Source organism: Phyllostomus discolor, chromosome 2 (assembly GCF_004126475.2).
Source record: "Phyllostomus discolor isolate MPI-MPIP mPhyDis1 chromosome 2, mPhyDis1.pri.v3, whole genome shotgun sequence".
Classification (NCBI taxonomy): Eukaryota; Metazoa; Chordata; class Mammalia; order Chiroptera; family Phyllostomidae; genus Phyllostomus; species Phyllostomus discolor.
Window position 1 is genome coordinate 141,308,866 of NC_040904.2, and position 21,667 is coordinate 141,330,532.

At 35.6% G+C, this 21,667-nt stretch overlaps 1 protein-coding gene and 1 long non-coding RNA gene across 7 annotated transcripts in view; one reads left to right on the top strand and one right to left on the bottom strand.

Annotated features, from left to right (window-relative positions):
- Positions 1–11,712, top strand: part of PPP1R12A (protein phosphatase 1 regulatory subunit 12A) — a 135,801-nt gene extending 124,089 nt beyond the window's left edge. For 5 of the 6 annotated variants that reach the window (XM_036018641.1, XM_028532687.2, XM_028532689.2 and 2 more), the window contains 3 exons: positions 3,111–3,158; positions 6,828–6,878; positions 9,268–11,712. In XM_036018641.1, the coding sequence (XP_035874534.1) occupies positions 3,111–3,158; positions 6,828–6,878; positions 9,268–9,354 (186 nt within the window). In that variant the 3' untranslated portion in view covers positions 9,355–11,712. Of the gene's footprint in view, positions 1–3,110; positions 3,159–6,076; positions 6,108–6,827; positions 6,879–9,267 lie in introns of all 6 variants that reach the window. The other variant, XM_036018640.1, reaches the window with a different exon arrangement.
- On the bottom strand, positions 1,392–19,234 carry LOC118499001. The gene is made up of 4 exons (XR_004901504.1): positions 19,225–19,234; positions 14,017–14,023; positions 13,706–13,707; positions 1,392–1,515 (listed from the first exon to the last, which is right to left on the bottom strand). It is a non-coding gene; the product is annotated as an uncharacterized LOC118499001 (long non-coding RNA).
- Positions 19,235–21,667: the final 2,433 nt, after the last annotated feature.

Consider the following 21,667-nt stretch of genomic DNA (forward strand, 5'->3'; position numbering starts at 1 on the left):
GCTCTAGAATACTTACCCTGAGCATTTAAGTCTACTATGAATCCTTCCACCTGTTTTTTTTAACATTACTTCCGTAACTATTTATGAATATAGGTGACAGTGTTGATAGTTACATGGAATTTTCCAAGGGAACTATTCTTCTAAGGAGTACTCTTTTTTTTAATATATTTTATTGATTATGCTATCACAGTTGTCCCGTTTTCCCCTTTCACTCCCCTCTACCCTGCACACCCCCTCCCACCCACATTCTCCCCCTTTAGTTCATGTCCATGTGTTATAAGTTCTTTAGCTTCTATATTTCCCATACTATTCTTGCCCTCCCTATTTTCTACCTATTGCCTATGCTACTTATTCTCTATATCTTTTCCCCCTCTCCCCTTCTCCCACTCCCCTGTTACTAACCCTCCATGTGATATCCATTTCTGTGGTTCTTTTCCTGTTCTAGTTGTTTGCTTATTTGCTTTTGTTTTAGGTGTGGTTGTTAATAACTGTGAGTTTGATGTCTTTTTATTGTTCATATTTTTTATTTTCTTTTTCTTAGATAAGTCCCTTTAACATTTCATATAATAAGGGCTTGGTGATGATGAACTCCTTTAACTTGGCCTTACTTGAGAAGCACTTTATCTGTCCTTCCATTCTAAATGAAAGCTTTTCTGGATAGAGCAATCTTGGATGGAGGTCCTTGTCTTTCATGACTTGGAATACTTCTTTCCAGCTCCTTCTTGCCTGCAAGGTCTCTTTTGAGAAATCAGCTGACAGTCTGATGGGAACTCCTTTGTAGGTGACTGTCGGCTTATCTCTTGCTGCTTCTAGGATTCTCTCCTTCATTTTTACCTTGGCTAATGTAATTATGATGTGCCTTGGTGTGTTCCTCTTTGGGTCCAACCTCTTTGGGACTCTCTGAGCTTCCTGGACTTCCTGGAAGTCTATTTCCTTTGCCAGAATGGGGAATTTCTCCTTTATTATTTGTTCAAATAACTTTTCCACTTGTTGCTCTTCCTCTTCTCCTTCTGGTATCCCTACAATTCGGATGTTGGAATGTTTAAAGAGGTCCTGGAGGTTCCTAAGCCTCTCCTTGTTTTTTGAATTCTTGTTTCTTCATCCTTTTCTGATTGGATGTTTTTTTCTTCCTTCTGGTCTACTCCATTGATGTGAGACCCAGTTTTCTTTCCATCACTATTGGTTCCCTGTGCATTTTTCTTCATTTCATTTAGTGTAGCCTTCATTTTTTCATGTAATTTGCGACCAGATTCAACCAATTCTGTGAGCATCCTGATCACCAGTGCTTTGAACTGTGCATCTGATGGGTTGGCTATCTCTTGATCACTTAAAAGTATTAGCTTTGGTGCTTTCATTTGTTCTTCCGTTTGAACCTTTTTTTGGGTGGGGGCGGTCTGGTTGCACCTGTTATGTATGGGGCCAGAGCCTTAGGTGTTCACCAGGACGGGGCAACCCATTCACTGGGTTGTGACGATGTTTGTGGGGTAGGGGTTAGTGAGGGAACAGTGGCACTTGCTTCGCTCTCTGTTAGATTTCAGTACCTTCTGCCGCTTCCCACAAGCAAATTGGGCCCTTCTGGTGCTGATTCCCAGGTGGGTGGCTTGTGTATGTTCTAGAACCATGTGGGTCTCTCCAGTAAACTCTCCCTGTGATGCTGGGAATCTCCTAACATCTCAGCCCCCACAAGTGTTTCCAGTCAGTGCTTTTAGGCTTTATTTCCCGGTGCTGGGTCCCTGGGTTGTGAGGTCTATCTTGCTGCCTGTTTTCACCTAGTTTATCTGTGTGTGAATGTGTGACTACAGACAGCTAGCTGTCTTGTGAGCCTCACTGGGTCTGCTCCTTGCCTCCTGGAGTCCGGGGTCTGCCAGCCACCGCTTTTTCCTGCCACAGCCCCTCTCCACCAGCCACCAACTCCGCCTCTCTTACCGGTCTGGATGAATGTTGTCGGACTTATGTACAGTTCAGTTTTCTGTCTGTTCTGGTTGTTTTTTTGTTTCTAAGTTTTTGTTGTCCTTAATTTTGGTTGTGTGAGGAGGCACAGTGTGTCCACCTACGGCTCCATCTTGGCCAAAAGTCCCCTAAGGAGTAATCTTGAAGTTTAGGTATATTTGATAGTATTTAGCCAGTGGATTCTGGAATCCTTACCTCCTGCCTTAGTCCAACAACCCTCCTTCGTGTACAGTCTCCAGAGAGGGGACGAAGCTGGTGTATCAGGAAATGGTTTGGTGAACTTTGTCAAATGTCACTTCACCAAATTTACTAATTGTAATTTTAACATAACCTTTAACTAGAATATTTACTAAAATATTAATTAATTTTTTTTTACCTAAGAAATTGGCAAATTAATCATAAAATTGCTAAATGGTGGGAGGATTGCCTGAAGGAGTGGAGGGTGCTGGGTAGAGGGGGGCAACGGGGGAAAATCAGGACAACTGTAATAGGATAATCAATACAATATAATTTTAAAATAAAAATAAAATGTTTCTATATGAAAAAATCCCAGTAAAATACTAATTTTCTATATAAATTTATTTAACTTCTATTTGATGACATTCTTCAATTTATTTGATTTCTTTCCGGTGCTTTTGAATGTAATTTTTAAATTCTTCCATCTTTTAAGTGCTTTTTTTAGGATTCATTTACATGTTTTAAATGGTATATTAGCCCTTGTTTCACATTTGTAGCAATTAAAATATAAATTTTTAAATGTCAAAAATAAATCAGAATTAGCTGAAACAGTCTCTTCATAATAGAAATTCTGAATTTGATTTATAAAAAATAAGCAACTTAAATGATGGTCCCTTCCTTTTCATTACACTTATATTCCTTATATATTTGCCTTTTTTGTTTTAATTTTTTATTGTATTTTTTCCATTACCATTTAGTCCCCTTATACCTCCCTCTACAGTCACCACACTGTGTCCATGAGTCTTCCTTTTTGCTCAATCCCTCTACCCCTAACTTCCACCTACCTCTCTTAGCTATCATCCTGCTGTGAGTCTGTTTTCTATTTTGCTTGTTAGTTCAATTTTTTCATTAGATTCCACATATGAGTGAAACCATGTGGTATTTGCATACTGTTCTCCATATATTTCTTACTTTTCTTGCAGAGACAAGAAAGGTTTGCTGATAGGTCACTATTGGAAATGGAAAAAAGGGTATGTGTCCATTTTACTGAATACAGTTTTCCCACTTTATTGTTTTGTGTAAGCAATGGTAGGTTTTTTCCCTTTAGTTTTTCATGGATGGTAGTTTTAATGGTTTTAAATTAATATTCGTTAATTTAGTTAGACTGTTGTCTAGCTTACCTTCTTTATAAGAGTTCTGTCAGTTCTTTGTAAGTGTGACATTGCTTCATTAAATAAGACTTAATTTACCATATTATTCTTTTAATAGATTAAAAAATATCTTGGCTTGATTCTAAAATGTGTACATTGTGATAGTAAATCTGGTATTTTTGCGATGTCATTTATCGCTTTGATTTTCTGTAATATACTAGAAATGTTGTAATCATGTATACTTTTAGTTTAATTGTTTGCAAAATTAAAATTATTTCCATTCTTGAAATAAATTTTATAAAGCTTTGGGGAATATCAAATTTTCAAATTCTTTTTAAGTTTAATACTTATTCTGAGTTTAAATATTTAACTTAAGCAAAATATTTTAAACAAAAATGATTAAGAGAAAATGCTTTTGCCATTTTTAAGCCTTTCTATAATTTTTCATATGACTGTTATATTCACTTGTATTTCTCTTCATTTATCATTACTATTGCTCAGAACCAAAGGAAGTATAGAAGTATACTTCTAGAAGTATCTAGAAGTATAATCTGAGCAGTTGAGGATGTATAAATGATCAAAAGTTAAAGGCCAGAGCTTTAAGAGTATCTATAATGCAAGTGGACAGTGGCTAGACTTATAAGGTTACAGCCAGAGAAGAAGTGACATCCTAGGTATCTTTGCTCTAGATCAAAGAATAAAAATAATCAGGAACAGTTGATATAACAACACTTTCTTTCATTCCATTTGAAAGTAGCTGTTTGTTTACCCTTCTGAGTGAGCAAGTGATAGAGAAATGATACTAAAATACAGAATATATAAGCAAAGTCTGTTAATGTCTGTGCCATTTACTTAATTGCACCTTGAAATAACTATTTGTTTTATCATGAATAAGCAGTTTTAGGAATTACTGTTCTAGGCCATTTTAAAAACTGTTGTCATAACTAATAATTGCTAAAAGTTTAGAATCATTTATTTTATTAAATTTTATATTATTCTTTCACAATAACTATTACTGAATTTTATATCTGAGATGGAGAAATCATAAAAACCACTCACTTCTCTGTTTTGCATTCTAATGGTTGAGATTAAAAGACATAATAGATAACAGAAAATATAGGACTTACAAAAATTATTTTTGAGACAGTCACATTTTTTTAAAAAACTCTAATTTTTCTTGGGAAAACAGTAATGTTTATCACAAAAATTTTAGCAAAAGATAAAAATAAGTTACCCACAATCTTGTCCTGAGAGATAATTGATATTTCGATGTTTATCCTTTGTGTTATTTAAGCTTAGGCATACAATACACGGTTTCATATTCTGACATTTTTACATGATCTTTTCCTGCCTGTCAAATGCAGATGAATTTACAAAGTAGCTAATTCACTCTCAGTTTAACAGACATTGGTAATCATAGTATTAATAGTAACTGCTGGAAACAACTATACTTGAACCACAATAAAAAATATATATTTTTTAATTTTATTTATTTTTAGTTTTATAGAAAGGGGAAGGGAAGGAGAGAGGGAGAGAAACATCAGTGTGTGGCTGTGTCTCACACATCCCCTACTGAGGATCTGGCCCACAACCCGGGCATGTGCCCTGACTAGGTATTGAACCAGCAACCTTTTGGTTTGCAGGCCCGCCCTCAATCCACTGAGCTACACCAGCCAGGGCCAAAAAGTGTTTTTTAAAAAGTCAGAAATGAAATCAAGTTTTGGGGGGGGGAGCTATTTGATATTTTACTGCCAATGTTTTTTTTCTTTTTTTTAAAGATTTTATTTATTTTTAGAGAGGGAGGGAGGGAGAGAGACAGAGAGACATCAATGTGCAGTTGCGGGGGGTTATGGCCTGCAACCCAGGAATGTACCCTGGCTGGGAATTGAACCTGGGACACTTTGGGTTCCCAGCCCGCACTCAGTCCACTGAGCTACGCCAGCCAGGGCCCCAATGTTTTTTTTCTATGGTGTTTATAGTTCCAGGTCTAACATTTAAGTCTTCAGTCCATTTTGAATGGCTTCTTCTGAGTGATATAAGAAGGTGGTCTAATATCATTTTTTTTTTGCACGTATTTGTTCAGTATTCCCTACACCATTTAGAGAATAGACTCTCTTTACCCCATTTTATTTTTTGCTTCCTTTGTCAAATATTAATTGACTATAAAAATAATAATAACTGCTAACATTTATTCAGCACTCTCTTATGTGCTAGGCAGGTTCTGAGCTAAGCACTTTACATGTGCCTTACTGTTAATTTTTTAATGTTATCAAGTTTGTCAAGACATAAGAAATTGCCTGTAACTTTACAGTTGTCAATTTGGCAACAAGGCAATTTGGTATGGTGTTCTCGTCTTTACCACTAAGTAGTTAAAACCTTGAAGTCACCCAGTAGAATTGAGGATGATGGGGCATTTACTTGTCAATTGGAAGAAATATGCTATTTCTGATATTTCACAAAATTACGAGGATTAAATATGGTACTGTATGCCCTAGTATTTTGAGAAGTGCAGTGGTTTTTATGAATTTGTCATGGTATATCATTAACTTAGAGAGAGGTCTGTTTATAGAAACATTTTTGTCTATGTAATAATGCTTAAACATGCTGATAATAGAATAATGTGATACTTATAAGACTATTAGGATTCCATCTGTTTTTTAAAATTACATAACCTTAAAAAACATTAACACAGTAAATGTATTGCTTCACTAAATAAGAACATTATTAATCTGGCAAAGTATGTCTTGGAAATAATTTCAGTGTGATTAAACTAAATTTAAATGGTTTGTATCTGAAAGGTGACCGGCAAGAGTCAGTATCTTCTGGGCGGTATGACCTAACCAAAGTTTTATAGCACATTAATTATTGCTGCTTGCTTTTTGCGTAACACCCTAGAAAAACAATACACTGCAATAATGTATGTTGCATTTGCCTGTCACTCTTTGAAACAAGGTAGTTTAAAATAAAATAAATGCTACAGTTGCTTCTTCATTACATTCACTGCATTAATGCTACACAGTATCAACCTAAATACAAAGCTATGAAGTCAGTTGGGTAAATAATGGCTAGTAAATAATTTGGGTGGAAGAAATGAACTTCTCTTCAATCCTATTCAGATTTTAAGGTACGAATGTTTTAGGCACGTTTGCTTCTTGCTTTTCTGCTTCTATCACTGTAGAATTAATTGCATCTTTGTGTGAGGGTTTTTTTTTTCTTTTCTATACAATCTTCAATCTTCATTATTGGTTTATTCTACCTCTGAGTTTAACGTGAGCTTAAAAAAAAAGTAGTTTGAATATGTTATGTAGCATCATACCAGAAAGACAAAGCTTTAAAGAAAAAGCTTATAGAAAGTAATGGAAATAATGACCTTTATATTTATTTCTCTCGAATTTTGGAAAGCTCTTTACACATCACTGGCATCACATATTTTTCTACACTGCTCCTGATGTGATTTTTGATTCTAAAGTGGCACTATTTCACAATTTAGAAGAGGATATAAGAATATAATAATTATGTAATTAATATTGGTCCCTTAAATTGATCTAGGAGCGAAGAGCTCTAGAAAGAAGAATATCTGAAATGGAAGAAGAGCTCAAAGTAAGTAAACCACTCTACTTATGAGAGGTAGTGCTGTTTATGATCTCAAGTTTTACAGTACTATTATTGATGCTATGTTTACAGTAATTGTTCTCAAAGTTCTTCATGCAGTTTATGATTTACCTATATCTGTGCTTCTCTTCCAAAATCCAGGTTTTAGGTGGCCTAGGAGAATATTTTAAATGCATATCTTTTTATTAATCAATTTTTATGGCACTTTTGATGTTTCAGATATAGAACAAATTAGACAATAGTCACTATACAATTCAGGATTTATTATTCTTCACATCCACATGTTCTGTTTCTTGGAGAGAAAATGGTGGAAGGTTTTCACTATAAAAATACTCATCTTTGAAAATAAAGCTGTATTTTATCAAGCTCTGCATTACCTGTGGAAATAACTGTTTGTTTCGATCGTTGGAACACTTTCCAGAAAAAGAAAAATAGCATAGTTGATTCATTAACTCTTATTACAATGTCTTGCATAAGATATCTCTATCACAGTATGAATTAAGGAATTAATGTATAGGAACATCGTGCCCAAGAATTAGAATTACAAGACTTAAGTGTTTTATTATTAAATTACTTGGTTACTTAGTAGGACATTATTATTGAATGTCTTTGAAGACAGATTTATTGGATTTTGTTTGTTTATATATTTCATTTTCTATGGAATTTTAGGCTACACTATCTGTCTTTGTAAATCTCATGGAATTTTTTTTTAAGAATTATGTTTTCTTATATTCCTTGTCTGTGAATCTCTGTATTGTACTCTTTTCCATTTTCTTATTTTTTATTTTTTATTTCTTTATGTTCTGATTCCTGCAGAACCTGCATCAAATAAAGCAAATTCAAACTCTGAGAGAGTTAAATGAACGGCTGCTGACTGAGAATAGGGCCTTGACAAGAGTGATAGCCAAGCGCTCAGGGTTCTGTAGGAAGCTGCAGTCTGTGAACCTATAAGTTCTAGTTTCATCATTTCTTCTGGGTAGAGCCAGGCAGGTGTTTTTGTATTAGTAAGCGTGTCTTGAGTTCACTTTCACAAATTAATGCCATTTTGTCTGGAGCTTATCATATAACTTTAATTATGCATGGCTTCTCAGAATGTTAGAAAGTGTCACTAATTGTATATTAAACTGATAAATGACAATAAACAGGAAATTACTTTGTAATTTAAATAAAAGAATTGTCTGCACTTTGGTTAAGCTAATGCACGTTTTGGTTCTACAAATATTTTAGGGCTTAAAATATAGCCATTATATTTAAAATTCTTAATTAGAAAGAAAATGGAACATAAACAATGGAACATGTATTTTACACATAGTAATGTTGAAGCTGAAAATTAAGCATGCATTATCTGTTTTTCAAAATGTCACTTTCAAAGCCATCTTTAATTATTCACTTAGTTCTCTACTACAGAGGTATCTTAATACATAAACTTCAGATTACTGTATATTTTATCCATACATTTTGAGGTAAGAATTGATTGGGTCCACATAAAGTTAAACAACTTCAATTAGATTTTGCTTCTATTTTACTAGATATCTTGGAAAGCATACTTTAATGTCCAGAATACAAGCTGTTTCATTTTGTAGTAAATCTGGCAGAGCACATGTAATTTAAATGATTCTTAGTAGAAAATTCAGGTAACAGAACATTTCCACCCCTTCCTTCAGTTTGTAAAACAGAAAATAGATTTTTTTATTTTGAGGATGTGAGGGTGTTTTTTTCTGTTTGCTCGAAATAACTGGTTATTTTTTCCATGCTTGATATTTTCATAAATATAGGCTCAGTACTTTGGCTTATAAATTATTTTATTCTCATAATAGTAATAATTGCTTTGTTACCACTTAATGAGCGCCTATTTTGGGATCAGACATTGTATTAGTCACTTAAACTTAGTACCATAGGTTAATCCTTTAAAGAATTTTAATAGTTTGGAACAAGTCTAACGCCCTCAGAACTTTCCCAACTACATTGGTTTCTGGTGAAATGTAAGTATTATTGTTTGAGTCTTGAGTAAATTAAGCAAAAGCTTTAGGTACTGACAGGAACTCTTAAAGGGGCTCCCTTGAAGCTCCCTTTTATCCTAACAGAAACAGGCTTCATTTTCCTGGCTGCTCTAATACGGTGTGCTTGTGCATCATAACATAAAGTGATATGTAGTACATTTCAGTTGGTAACTTTGGGAGAATAAGCCTTTCATTCCATCATTTATAGTTTCACAAATTGGGGGTTGGTTTTTTCTTTCTGATATAAGTATTACCCACTAGAAAAATATGTAACTGACAAAGCTTGTTCATATGTCTTGTGATGAAAATACAACATTTATTAAGAATAATATTTTATCTTTTTATTGAAGCAAAACTTTTTATTTTTCCCCTCATAGATGTTGCCAGATCTTAAAGCAGACAACCAGAGGCTAAAGGATGAAAATGGGGCCTTGATCAGAGTTATAAGTAAACTTTCCAAATAGAATTTGTTAAAAAGCAGCAAATAATGGAATTGCACCTATTAGTAAGCCAGTGGACCATAATTGACAGTCACTGGAAGCCTGGGAAGAGTCCTTGGAGACTGTCATTTTCGGATATCCTGCCAAATGCCCTCTTGTCTTGGAGTTTTGTTTTGTTTAATTTTCTGGGGGGGTTTTTCCTCGTATCAAGACCATTGTTTCATGTTAACGCAGCTGCTGAGAAGATTTTTTTAAAGACTGAGAAAACTTGTTTACAGCTCCAGCATATAAGGAAAGTGTTCAAGGCCAGATTTGCCTCAGATATTTAACCAGTAAGCCTTAGTTGTACATAAATACTTTTGTGTCAACAGAAACTTTCAGCTCACACAGAAGACAGTTATTCAACATTTTTTGATGTGCCACGGTTTCCAGTTTTTCGATATTTAAATTTTTTTTTTTTTTGCTTTACATCTAAGTTTGGGTTTGTATGTTTTTCCTTTTAACTCTTCATGTGGCAGACTCTTCTATGTTTTCACAGCTTTTTCATTTACAGAAAAGAACACTGCTCTTCTGAGGTCGTTGTCATGTATTAGGCTAATGCGGTGTTATCCCCCACCTGGAACTGAATTGCTTGGTGGAACATTTGCTTTCACTGTTTGTGCAATATGCATTTATTTCTTATATGAATGCTTTAAAGTCCGTTGAAATTAGATTCTTTTAAGTCCTATTTTCTGCCTTCATTGGTCACTTTTTTGTTTTTTGTTTGTTTTTTACTATTGTAGTATAAGATGTTAGATTCTATAATCTTCACATTCATTTTAGCAGGTACTGAGTGATGCTGTATATATAAATAAGTGTATTGTTTTGATTTTTAGACCACCACATGGCATGCTTAATATTTTTGTTATTTCAAATGTCTAATAATGCAAAGTAGGCTACTCCATAATAGTGTTAAAAACAAAATTTGCTAACAATGTGATGATATAAAGACTTTAAAAGTAACACATTATGTGGAGCCCTATCTTTACAAAAGTTTCCTACTGTAAAGTGCTTTTACTTTTATTTTCAGTTTTTGATAGTATTCAACCATAATTAAAGTTGTATAAGATAATTACTTCACATTTCACATACTGATATTTATCTGAGTGCTGTCTAAAACTGTTGTGCTAGCCAAAGTGATACTATGAAATCATTTGCAGACGTACCAGTGAGTTCCTGTTAAATGCACTGTTATTGCCATGTGAAGAGGCATTGACTTTGATACCACCGTCATGTTCAGACCATTTTATACATTTCAGTGGCCTTTTTAAAAAAAAGAAAAAAAAAGTAAAACCGAGTACATAGTGGAAATGGCTTTTATTTGGACAAATAGCTTTTATATTTTCATTAAACCATGCAAAAATTATTACATCTTTCTGGCACATAACTGTCTCTTTAACCACTGAACAGTTCAGCCATTTGAATAAATTGTACATTGTAAAGCTTATAGTAGCTGATTGTATGATTGATTGTATTGTATACTATATTAAATGTGAATTTGTACCCCATCATTTTAAAAGGTCATTGTGTTCTACTGCCTATTTTAGATTACTTTGGGGTTGGGAAAAGGTGTTTTGGTAAGCAGGATTTAAGTCCTCTCTCTCTTGATTGGTTTTATGAAGATATAAGGTTATGCTCTTACTACCAAGCTCAGGATTCTTGATTTTTAAAGGTACAAGGATAGTTGTGGGAATTTTATTTTTGGTTATATTTGAACTGTATGAGTGGTGGGTCTGAATATAGAGAATTTCCATGGTCTTATATGGACATAAAATATACAGATAATTGATCAGCTTGAGTGACTGCAACATGTTCTGGTTGCACAACAGTTAGGCATGCTAAGGATTGTATTTGTGAAGTTTGGATGCCTGTGAAGAATGATTAAATACATGTTTCTAATATTTTAGTGTTTTGTATTTAGGTTATTTATTCTTTGTATCTAAAACTGAACAGCTACTGTGCTATATTGATTTTATTGGTAGTATTGAGCAGACCTTGTTTCTGCATGAAACTAGTTGCAAAACCCACTATTTGGAAATAAAATGTATTTTGACATATAACAAATAAAATGAATAAAACTATTTTAAATGTGTGAACTTTTACTGAGACATATTAAATTTTGTTCTGAGATATTTAAATTCTGCATGGGTATTTTTTCACTAATTGCTTTCATTTGATTCCAGTTTGCGTAATTTTTGAAATTGTAATATTGTGATAATTTGCATAACATTGTACATGCACATCTGTAAATGCAATCTTAATCGCCATATTTATGCAATCTGTGTACCAATTTGGACAAATGTTTATATATTTTACATAAAGCTGTCTGTATGCAGAACCTGAGAACTAGTTTTTTTATGATTGTTGGGTAAAAAAATAATGGTAACAGTGAGTTTCAAGATGGTGGCTTTGTAGCACAAGATTTTATTTATATAAACATGTGATTTCTAAGTTAAACCTGTGCTTTTTCTTAGCTGCAAACATAGGCTTGAGAATACATGTAAAGATAATATTCCATTGAAATGTAAAATATTAGATGATTTTCCAACCTTGATTTGTTCAACCTCTGTCTACTAACATGTGTAAGTAAGATAAGAGATGCTTTCAGTTGGGAGCTTCGGTAGAAGATTTGTAGTAAGCCTGTGTTGAAATTAATACAAGAATTTAATTATCCTTTTCTGCTTCCTAGTACTTACCCTGTGCATACTCACAGAATGATAGGTTGTACTATTGTTGTTTGTCCTCCATAAAAATAATTTCATATGCAAATACTTCAAAGCCAAATGAAAAGCAGCTATAGAACTACCTAGGAGCATAGTCATATAAAAAGTAAAGTAGATATTCATTAATCCATTAGGCTACTTTTTTCTCTTGCTTGAAGATTTATTACCACTTAGTTTTTCCTGGCTAATCTGAAACAGTCATGACACCCAGTGTCAACACTCACTGAGTCTGCTGTAAGGAGAATACATCCAGAGTGCCAGATTCTCCTCAAACTATGCCTGTGGATTTCCCATAGGACGTAATAGCCTTGTAGGTTGTCTTTCACTTTGTTACTATAAGCAGAATATAGAGCAAACTCCATTAACAGTTATTAACTATCCATTTAGCTGTATCTTGCTAATGAAAATCTTTGGTTGCAAAGATGAAAGCTGGCTGATAAGCAATCTGTTGTGTGCCGTTCCATGTTTTATGTTGCGAGACACACCCTCTGTGTGTCTCGAGGGTGCATGTTCAACAGGGGCAACGTACATGTAAGGGCTGCTGAGTACATTTCTCGACCTTCATTTTGGAAAGGTTCTCTTGAGTTAAGTGTTATGCAAACAACAGAACGCTCTTTCTCTCAGGCAGGTGGTATAGAGTGTCATACTGCTGTTCCATACCTACAAAATGACCGACTTACAAAGTAATAAATTCAAAATAAAAACATAGGAGTGAGAAATTTAAGATTCTATAGGAAGGTAACAAAGAACTATCTTATAGTAATTTTAGTACAAGTTGTCTGAAGTTTATTAGATATAAGCTTTTTGGAGCTAAGCACCCCAGCTTTTCACTGGTTAAATTCCAGTAAACATGTAGGTCACAAAAATTTACCAGATTTTTATTTTAGAAGGCTGTGGAGAAAGAAGGGGGTGAAGTTTGAAGAAATGAACATTACAAGTAGATTCTGCCCCAAATAATAAACAGCTAATAGGGCCTTACTTTGTCCTTACGGGTCTGAGAGAGTGGTAGTGGAAAAGATTTACTTTCTCTCCCCTTCTTCACACTGAATTTTTCTTACAGGTTAGTCTTGATACAAGTCCATTTCAGTAGGATACCCCATCCTTATAACAGACTGGGTAAATAAAGTCTATCTATCTACATTTTATATGTGAGAAAGCTAAGATGTATAGACTATTAACTGATGCAATATCCCATGCCTCGTACAGAGTCGAGCTCTTAGCCCAATTTAGTGGTGGTCATAGTGGTTATATTTTAATGCCACTTCTTAATCCAGGACTTTCCCATGGTATCAGTCAGTTTGATGGCTTATTTACATGAAATTACATAAGTTACATATGAGGCTATATTTTAGGCTTAAAATGCTTGATTATCTTTGAGAAATGTGTTTCTTGATTTTTTTTTTCCTTCCACATTTTTTCTTTCATCCCACATCCTCACCTCCACATCCAGTTAGGGCTTAATATTACTTAAACCACTTGCACTATAATGGGACTTAAAGATGAATGCCTTATTGCCCAAGCAGCTAGTTGATTCCCTGGTATAAATTCTAACTATGGCCAGTAGACCATCATAAGTCTGTAAAAGATTTTCACATACCTACATGCAAAAGAACTTCTTTTGCACTCTTCAGAAACATTTTTTAATTGATTAGAGCTTAATTCCCAAGATAGGCAACATTAATAGTACCGTGGTATTAGCAAATTTTTCCCTCCAGTGAAAAAGTGTGGAATACCAATGTGTAAAACAGACAAAATGTGTATTTACATTACCCTTAGATAACATCCCACTCCAAAAGAAAGTGCCCAAAATAGGCCTCTGTAAGACAGCATGACTTCCTTACTTGTTACTGTGGATTTTAGGGCCAGAGTATTGCTGAGCAGATTCACCTTCTCTGCACTTGCTTTTATAATAACTGCACTAAACCTGTGCTCTAGTACTTAGTTTATGTGAGTGAATACGTTCTCGCCTAAAGAAAATCAAAAGCAAGTACAGGGCAGGAAAAACAAAAATGAGAACACGTGGCAGTATGAGTAGACAATTCGTGCTCTCCAGTGTTTCACTTGTGCGTGTGTCTAAGTGTATTGTTTTTGTAAATTTTAAGAGCATTTTAGCAACCAATTGAACCAAACTTTTGTGAGATCCATAGAGTACTTTTGCAAAATCAACAGGGTACTCATTTTTACAAACACCTGACATGGTGGAAAGAGCTTTGGATTCAATCAGCTTTAAATGTAAATTTCAGTTTCACCACTTCATAATTGTGTGATATTGCTTGCTCAAATTACTTAACCATTCAAGCACAATTTCTTCTGATAAATGACATATTTGTATAAAGTTCTTTGAATAGTTCTTGGAGCTTGGTGGATAGATGTTGAACAAATGCAAGTATGTTATTGCTTTGAAAAAATTACATTAATTGTGGCTTTTTGCAGTACTGATTTACTTTGGAACATATAATGTACTTTTACTGGGATTATTAGATGAATGTCGAAAACTAGTCATTCCAAACAATCTTATAGTATTAAAAAGTTAAATAGTATTGTTTTTTCTTAGAATATATTAAAGCAAAGTTTTTGGAATAATTTTACAGTTACCATAAATACCTAATTTTTTTAAAAATTTCTGGGACCAGTCAGGGGAAAAGATATGAGGTAGTTTTCAGAGAACTTCCTTCATTCATCTGGGTGGTTTAGCAGCCTTCACATCAGACTCACCTAGTTACATAATGATCTTCTGCATAAGAGTTTTACAATTGCACCTCTCCTGTCTGAAATTGAGTCCTGCCCGTCCCATTCTCACTCCACGCCAGACTGCACCTCTGGTGTCGGTGCTTGCTTTACAGTAACCAGTAGTAAGGAAAACCAGAGGGAAAGGGGGCTGACTTTTTAGTACCACACTAGTATTTAGGATTAGAAATTACATAGCTTGGTTTTCTGGTTTTAATTTGTTTTGAGCTATTTATTTTACTATGAGCTCCTTGAAAGGAAGAAATGGAAAAATGGAGTATTAGAAACATCATTACTATAGAAAAGCATATCAGTTCATTGGACAAAATAAACATTTCAGATCAGTTTTCAGGAAAGACTTTAATTGTTGATTTTACCATCAGTCTATATATGTAATATACATTGTCTTCATTTGTCTCTCTCTTCAAGATGTTATTTTTAGAGAGGGGGAAGAGATGGAGAGAAATATCAATGTGTGGTTGTCTCACACTCCCCTACTGGTGACCTGGCCCACAACCCAGGCATGTGCCCTGACTGGGAATTGAACTGGCGACACTTTTGAGTGACAGGGCGGCACTCAGTCCATTAAGCCACAAGAGCAAGGGCTGTCTACTTTTTATAGTATTTCTGTTCAGAGGCTGATTCCTTATTTCTGCTTTCAAAAGCAAAATCTGGGATCTAAAGTGTGCTTCCATAAACATTGTGTAGTTCCAGAGGGATCAGAGCACTGTAATCCCACGTGGGCAGTGTTCACCGTTTTTCTTGTCCTGGCAGTGTCCCGGGAATGGTCAGCCTAATCACTCCTCTACAGCAGTGGTTCTCAAATGTGGGTCACCTGGAGAGTTTGTTCAGACAGTTTGGGCCCCACTCCTGTTTCTAATTCAGTTTTTAGGGTTTGAGGTGGGACCAATGAACTTCCACTTCTACCAAATTCCCAGCTGATGCCGATACTGCTGGTCCAGGGGCCATGTTTTGAGACATACTGCATTCTCATATCAGTTGATCGTCTTTCGAATACAAAAGTCCCTTGTGGTAACCTAAAATGTAAGTACAGTATCCTACATTACTAGTTTAAAAGATCATACAGACATCAAACCTTGAGTAACATCAATGGCAATTTTAAAACAAGATTGTGTCCCTTCCTCCCGTGGCTGGGGCAAAGGACACATGCCAACAAATTGAATTCAATTTATCAGGAAATCAGATCAAAACAAAGCATTTTTTTGTATGAGACAAGCAACTTGACAACAGTCCCATATACTTCATCAGGAAAAAAAAAAGTAGCCAAACCCCTTACTTCACCTTTTCTTTTTTTTTTTTTTTAAGATTTTATTCATTTATTTTTTTAGAGAGGGAAGGGAGGAAGAGAGAGAGAGAGAGAGAGAAACATCAATGTGCGGTTGCTGGGGGTTATAGCCTGCAACCCAGGAATGTACCCTGGCTGGGAATTGAACCTGGGACACTTTGGTTCCCAGCCCGTGCTCAATCCACTGAGCTACCCCAGCCAGGGCCTACATCACCTTTTCTCTGCTTGCTAGAGAGACTAAAAGAACCGGTAATGATGGGGGCAGGCAGGGGGAGGCATATAAGGGGGATAAATGATAATGGGAAAATACAATAAAATACATTTTTTTTAAAAGCCTAAAACTATAGGTGTGGGAAGGCAAGTGTCCTGAAAGTCTAGGTGTTTTACAACTTAAGAAAACCAAGACAACTGCCTCCTTACCTTTGAGGCTCAAGCCACTGACATTCCATGCAGTGTATTCAAAATACTGCACAGTGCCCTACGGGTAACTCAGGTGGCTAGGGTATCATCCCAGTACACCAAGACTGCAGGTTTGATCCCTGGTCAGAGCCATACAAGAAAAAAACCAATGAGTGCATCTGTAAGTGGAACAAATAGATTGATGTTTCTCTATTTCTCTGCCGTCCCACTCTCTAAAATTAACAAATTTAATTACTTTGCAGGCAAGAAGGAGCTGGAAAGAAGTATTCCAAGTCATGAAAGACAAGGACCTACATCCAAGATTACTCTATCCAGAACTTTCATTTAGAATGGAAGGGCAGATAAAGTGCTTCTCAGATAAGGTCAAAGTAAAGGAGTTCATCACCACCAAGCCCTTATTTTATGAAATGTTAAAGGGACTTATCTAAGAAAAGAAGATTAAAAAAAAAACATGTATAGTAAGAGGACAGCAAACTCTCAATTACTAACAACCACACCTAAAGCAAAAACAAAAGAAAGTAAGTAAACAACTAGAACAGGAACAGAACCACAGAAATGGAGATCACATGGAGGGTTAGCAACAGGGGAGTGGGAAGAGGTGGGGGGGAGGTACAGAGAATAAGTAGCATAGATGGTAGGTAGAAAATAGTGGGAGGTTAAGAATAGTATGAGAAATGTAGAAGCTAAAGAACTTATGAAACATGGACATGAACTAAAGGGAGGGATGTGGGTGGGAGAGGGTGTACAGGGTGGAGGGGAGTGAAGGGGGAAATGGGACAACTAATAGCATAATCAATAAAATATATTTTAAAAACTACAACTGAAAAATGAAGAAAAAATTAGAAAATAAAGTGAACCTGGGCGTAGTAAATGAGGACCATCAGGTAACGTGCCATGAGATAGAAATAAAGGCCTGTCATGGCGGAGACAGCAGCTTTTGCTCGCCTTGAGAGAAAAGCCATGCTGTCCCTTTTCCTTCACTGGAAAAAAAAAAATTTAAGTTATTGTACAGCATGCTGTAGGGACTCTACTACATCTAAATGCATCCATTTTGTTCTGTAGTTTAAGTGACTAAAAATACCAAGGCTGTGACTATCGCTAAACTCCCTTGGATTAAGGGAAGATGAATTTAACTAGTTCATTCATACAGTTTCAAATTGACATTCTGGGACCAACAATGCCAACATCAAACTCTTCGGCCCCACCCCAGACCTGCGGAATTGGAACTGAAAACGGAGCCCAGCAGTCTTTGCAGTAAGCCCTCCAGTGGGTTTGGATGCAAGGTAAACTCAGAGCTGCCGGCCTATAGGTTTTAAGTCCAGATCACCTGGGCCGAAATGGAACATAAACATTTGTATAAAAACATTTCTAAGTTTTTTCCTCAAAGACTATACTAATGGAGAGGGGAAAGAATTACAGTATCAGTGGGGCATGTGAGAAACCTTTAGTTGTGTCAGGAAAGTACCACTGTTTCCACTCAATCTGAGAAATACTAGGGAAGATTGTACTCTTGAAACTGAATTGGATTGGGAAGGTTCATAATCATGAATTAATATGAAGTGGAGCAGATTCACCTCAATGAATAGGAGCTTCACTTTTAATGGATCTCTACAAAAGGAACGGAATAAGATATTCTTGTTTGGGGGAGTGGGGAGACAAAATTATACTACAAAATGAGTTTCTTATTCAGTACTTACCAAGTTACAAGTGAAGTCCCAGTACATTGGAGGTCTCCTACCTGAGTGAGATACAGGATCACTGAGAAAACTTAATCCCTAAAGCAAGAGATACAGGGTCTAGCTAATCTGAGGCAAAAGCAGGACCACAGAAAGCTCTTCCAGCCTCTGAAGTGTATGGCTGGGGAAGGGTCAAGAGCATGGAGACCCACTCTGAAACATTAACTAGTAGAGAAGACTTAAGGGAGAGGCAGAACATTGAGAAAAAGTTTCTGATAAACTAATTCCCACCCTAATCACAAGTGAAGTCCAATGAAATTCAAAAGCTGTGTGTAAAGAAGGTAAACAGCAACAACACAAGCCAACCCCAGCTCAGTTCCTAACTCTATTGACTGAACACTCTGCATTTGTAGTAGAAGAGTATCAATTCCAGCTAATACATACTATTTACCTTAGTCTCTACTATGCAGTAAGAAATAAGTATAAGAAGAAATCAAAAAAATACTTTTAAACCCATTGTCAATAGACAAAGCAATCAACAAAAGAACCAAATTTAGAGATAGTATATATATTGGAACCATCCAATAGTGAATATAAAATCATGAAGGTATATGCCATTTTTAAAACACAATAATATAAAATCATTAAGAGTAATGTGTTAACAACCTATAGCAGAAAAGGTGGAGAACAAATAAGGAAATTCAGCAGATATGGAAGCTATGAGTCTAAAGGAAAGGGTAGAATAAAAAACATGATACCATAAAGAATGCCTTCTTTAAAATTTTAGTTTTAGAGATAGGGAAAGGGAGGGAGACAGGGAGAGGAAGAAACATCAGTTAGTTGGCTCTCACATGCCCCTTCTGGTGGGTAGGGGGTGCACCTGGCCCGCAACCCAGGCATGTGCCCTCACTGGGAATCAAACCAGCAACCTTTCAGTTTGCAGGCTGAGGCTCAGTCCACTGTGCCATACCAGCCAGAGCTAAAGAATGTCTTCTTAAATCACCTCAGATTTGACACAGCTAAGGAAACAGTGAAGTTGAAGATAGAGATTATCAAACTAAAGCTCAAAAAAAAATACACAAGATATAAGAGCTGTGGGACCCTATCATATGGTCTAATATGTATGTAATTTGAATCCCAGAAGGAGAAGAGAGTTAAAATGAAACAGAAGAAATGTTTGAAGAGATAGTGGTTGAGAATTTTCCAAAAAATAGAGACACATCAAACCACAGTTGCAAAAACATCAAGGGAATGCCAAGATGGATTTTTTTAAACTGAATACATTATATTAAAACTGCTGCAAACCAAAGATAAAGTCTTGTAAGCAATCAAAGGGCAGTGGGGGGGAGATACATCATATACAGAACAAAGATGAGACTAATAGACTTCTCAGGAAAGGTGCAAGCCAGGTAACGGGAGTGACATCTTTAAAGTGCTAAAACAAAACTGGTGGCTCTGATTTCTATGCACAGCAAAACTAACTTTGAAAAATGAAGAAAAATGCTTTTTCAGATGATAACTGGGGAAATTCAGTACATCTACCCTACAAAAAAAATGTTTAAAGGAAGTTCTTAAGGCAGAAGAAATAGGATATAAGTAATTCAGATCTCCTCGAAGGAGTGGAGTCGAGGAAGGGCTTAAACTGCAAGGAAATATAAAAGACATTTTTGTCATATTTAACAGGTCTTAAAATAATTGACTAAATCAAAAATAGAGAAGATATTCAGGGTTTATAATATGTAAAAGTGAAGTGTATTACAACAACAGCACAACAGATAGGAGGGAAGGACTGAGGGCACATCGATGTAAGATCCTTAGTCTGCATGTGTTGGGTATGATGTGCGTTGATATGCTCTCAGTTCTGGGGTGAACTTAGGATATGAAAGATTTTATTTTTACCTGAAATAAATAAGCTTGTTCGTATATGAAAACAGTTGAAAGCTGCGGCAAGACATTCATTATTTTCCTATGAATTAAAGGATTTTTTTTTTCTTGTCTTTGCAGAAATCCAGAACTTGTCTAGGGGCAGGTCGGTAAAGCTTGTCTGAGTGTGCAGACTCACAGCTCACATAATCTCCAGCTGAGCAGAATTAGAGAAAGGGGCCTTCCCCAAATCATACTGTGTTGGAGAGGAGGGAAAATACTGTTTAGTTTTGCCCTGCAGTCCCTCTAGGTCATTTCAATAAAATCAGACACTTGGAAATATCCTTCACTGTCAGACTCAAGCAGTTGTGGAAATATTTCAAAATTTCCTTTTGTACTATGATTTTTCCAAAGATTCAATTTCCCTTAAAATCCAAAAATCTTTCATTTGATATCAAAACCTTTTCTACAGGGTCTTGCAGAGATTTGTTCAACTGGTTATGTGGTTAAAAAAAAAAGTCTGCTACGTAGGCCCATTTCTGAAACACTTCTGCATGTCTAAGCACTAAGCAAACTCCAGCTCTCCATTTTCATGAAAGTACTCTAGCAAGTCTCTTTTAAGCTCAAACACCCTTTTGAGAACTCTTCATCAGATAAGCCCCCGGGGGTTCTGCATTTGGCAATAAATATATGCACTTTTAGTTCAGGTTTTCTTGAGTAAATTAGTCTTTGTTTGACATAATTAACGAAATTTGGTTAACATCATTCCATATTTCTAAATTTCATCTCTAAGAGTTTTGGATGCAAGCATCTCTCGGTAAAGACAACTGTATTATGATAACACTAACATCTGGATTTTCTTTCTTCTTTTTTCTAACAACAGGCTACAGCCAACCATTGGTAGAGCATCATCAACTCCAGATGTTAACACAGTCCCTTTAAGACAGATGTTTTTCCCAAATGTGAAGACAAATTTTTATTTTTTATTATTGATATTCTATTGATTATGCTATTACTGTTATCCCAATTTTTCCCTCTTGGCCTGCCTGACACCTGACACCCCCAACTCCCTCAAGCTATCCCCACACCACTGTTCATGTCCATGGGTCATGTGTATAAGTTCCTTGGCTACTCCATTTCCTATACTGTACATTACATCCCCATGGCTATTCTGTAACTACCTATTTGTACTTCTTAATCCCCTCACCTCTTCACCCATTCCCCCACACCCCCCTCCCATATGACAGCTATCAAAACACTCTCCATATCCATGATTCTCTGTTCTTCTTGTTTGCTTAGTTTGTTTTTTAGATTGAATTGTTAATAGATATGTATTTATTGCCATATCATTTTTAATAGTTTTGATCTTATTTGTCTTAAATAAGTACCTTTAACATGTCATATAATAATGGTTAGGTGATGATGAACTCCTTTAGTTTGTTCTTGTCTGGGAAGCTCTTTATCTGCCCCTGATTCTAAATTATATCTTTCCTGGGTAGTGCAATCTTGACTGTAGGGCCCTGCTTTTCATGACTTTGAACATATCTTGCCAATCCCTTCTAGCCTGCCAAGTTTCTTTTAAA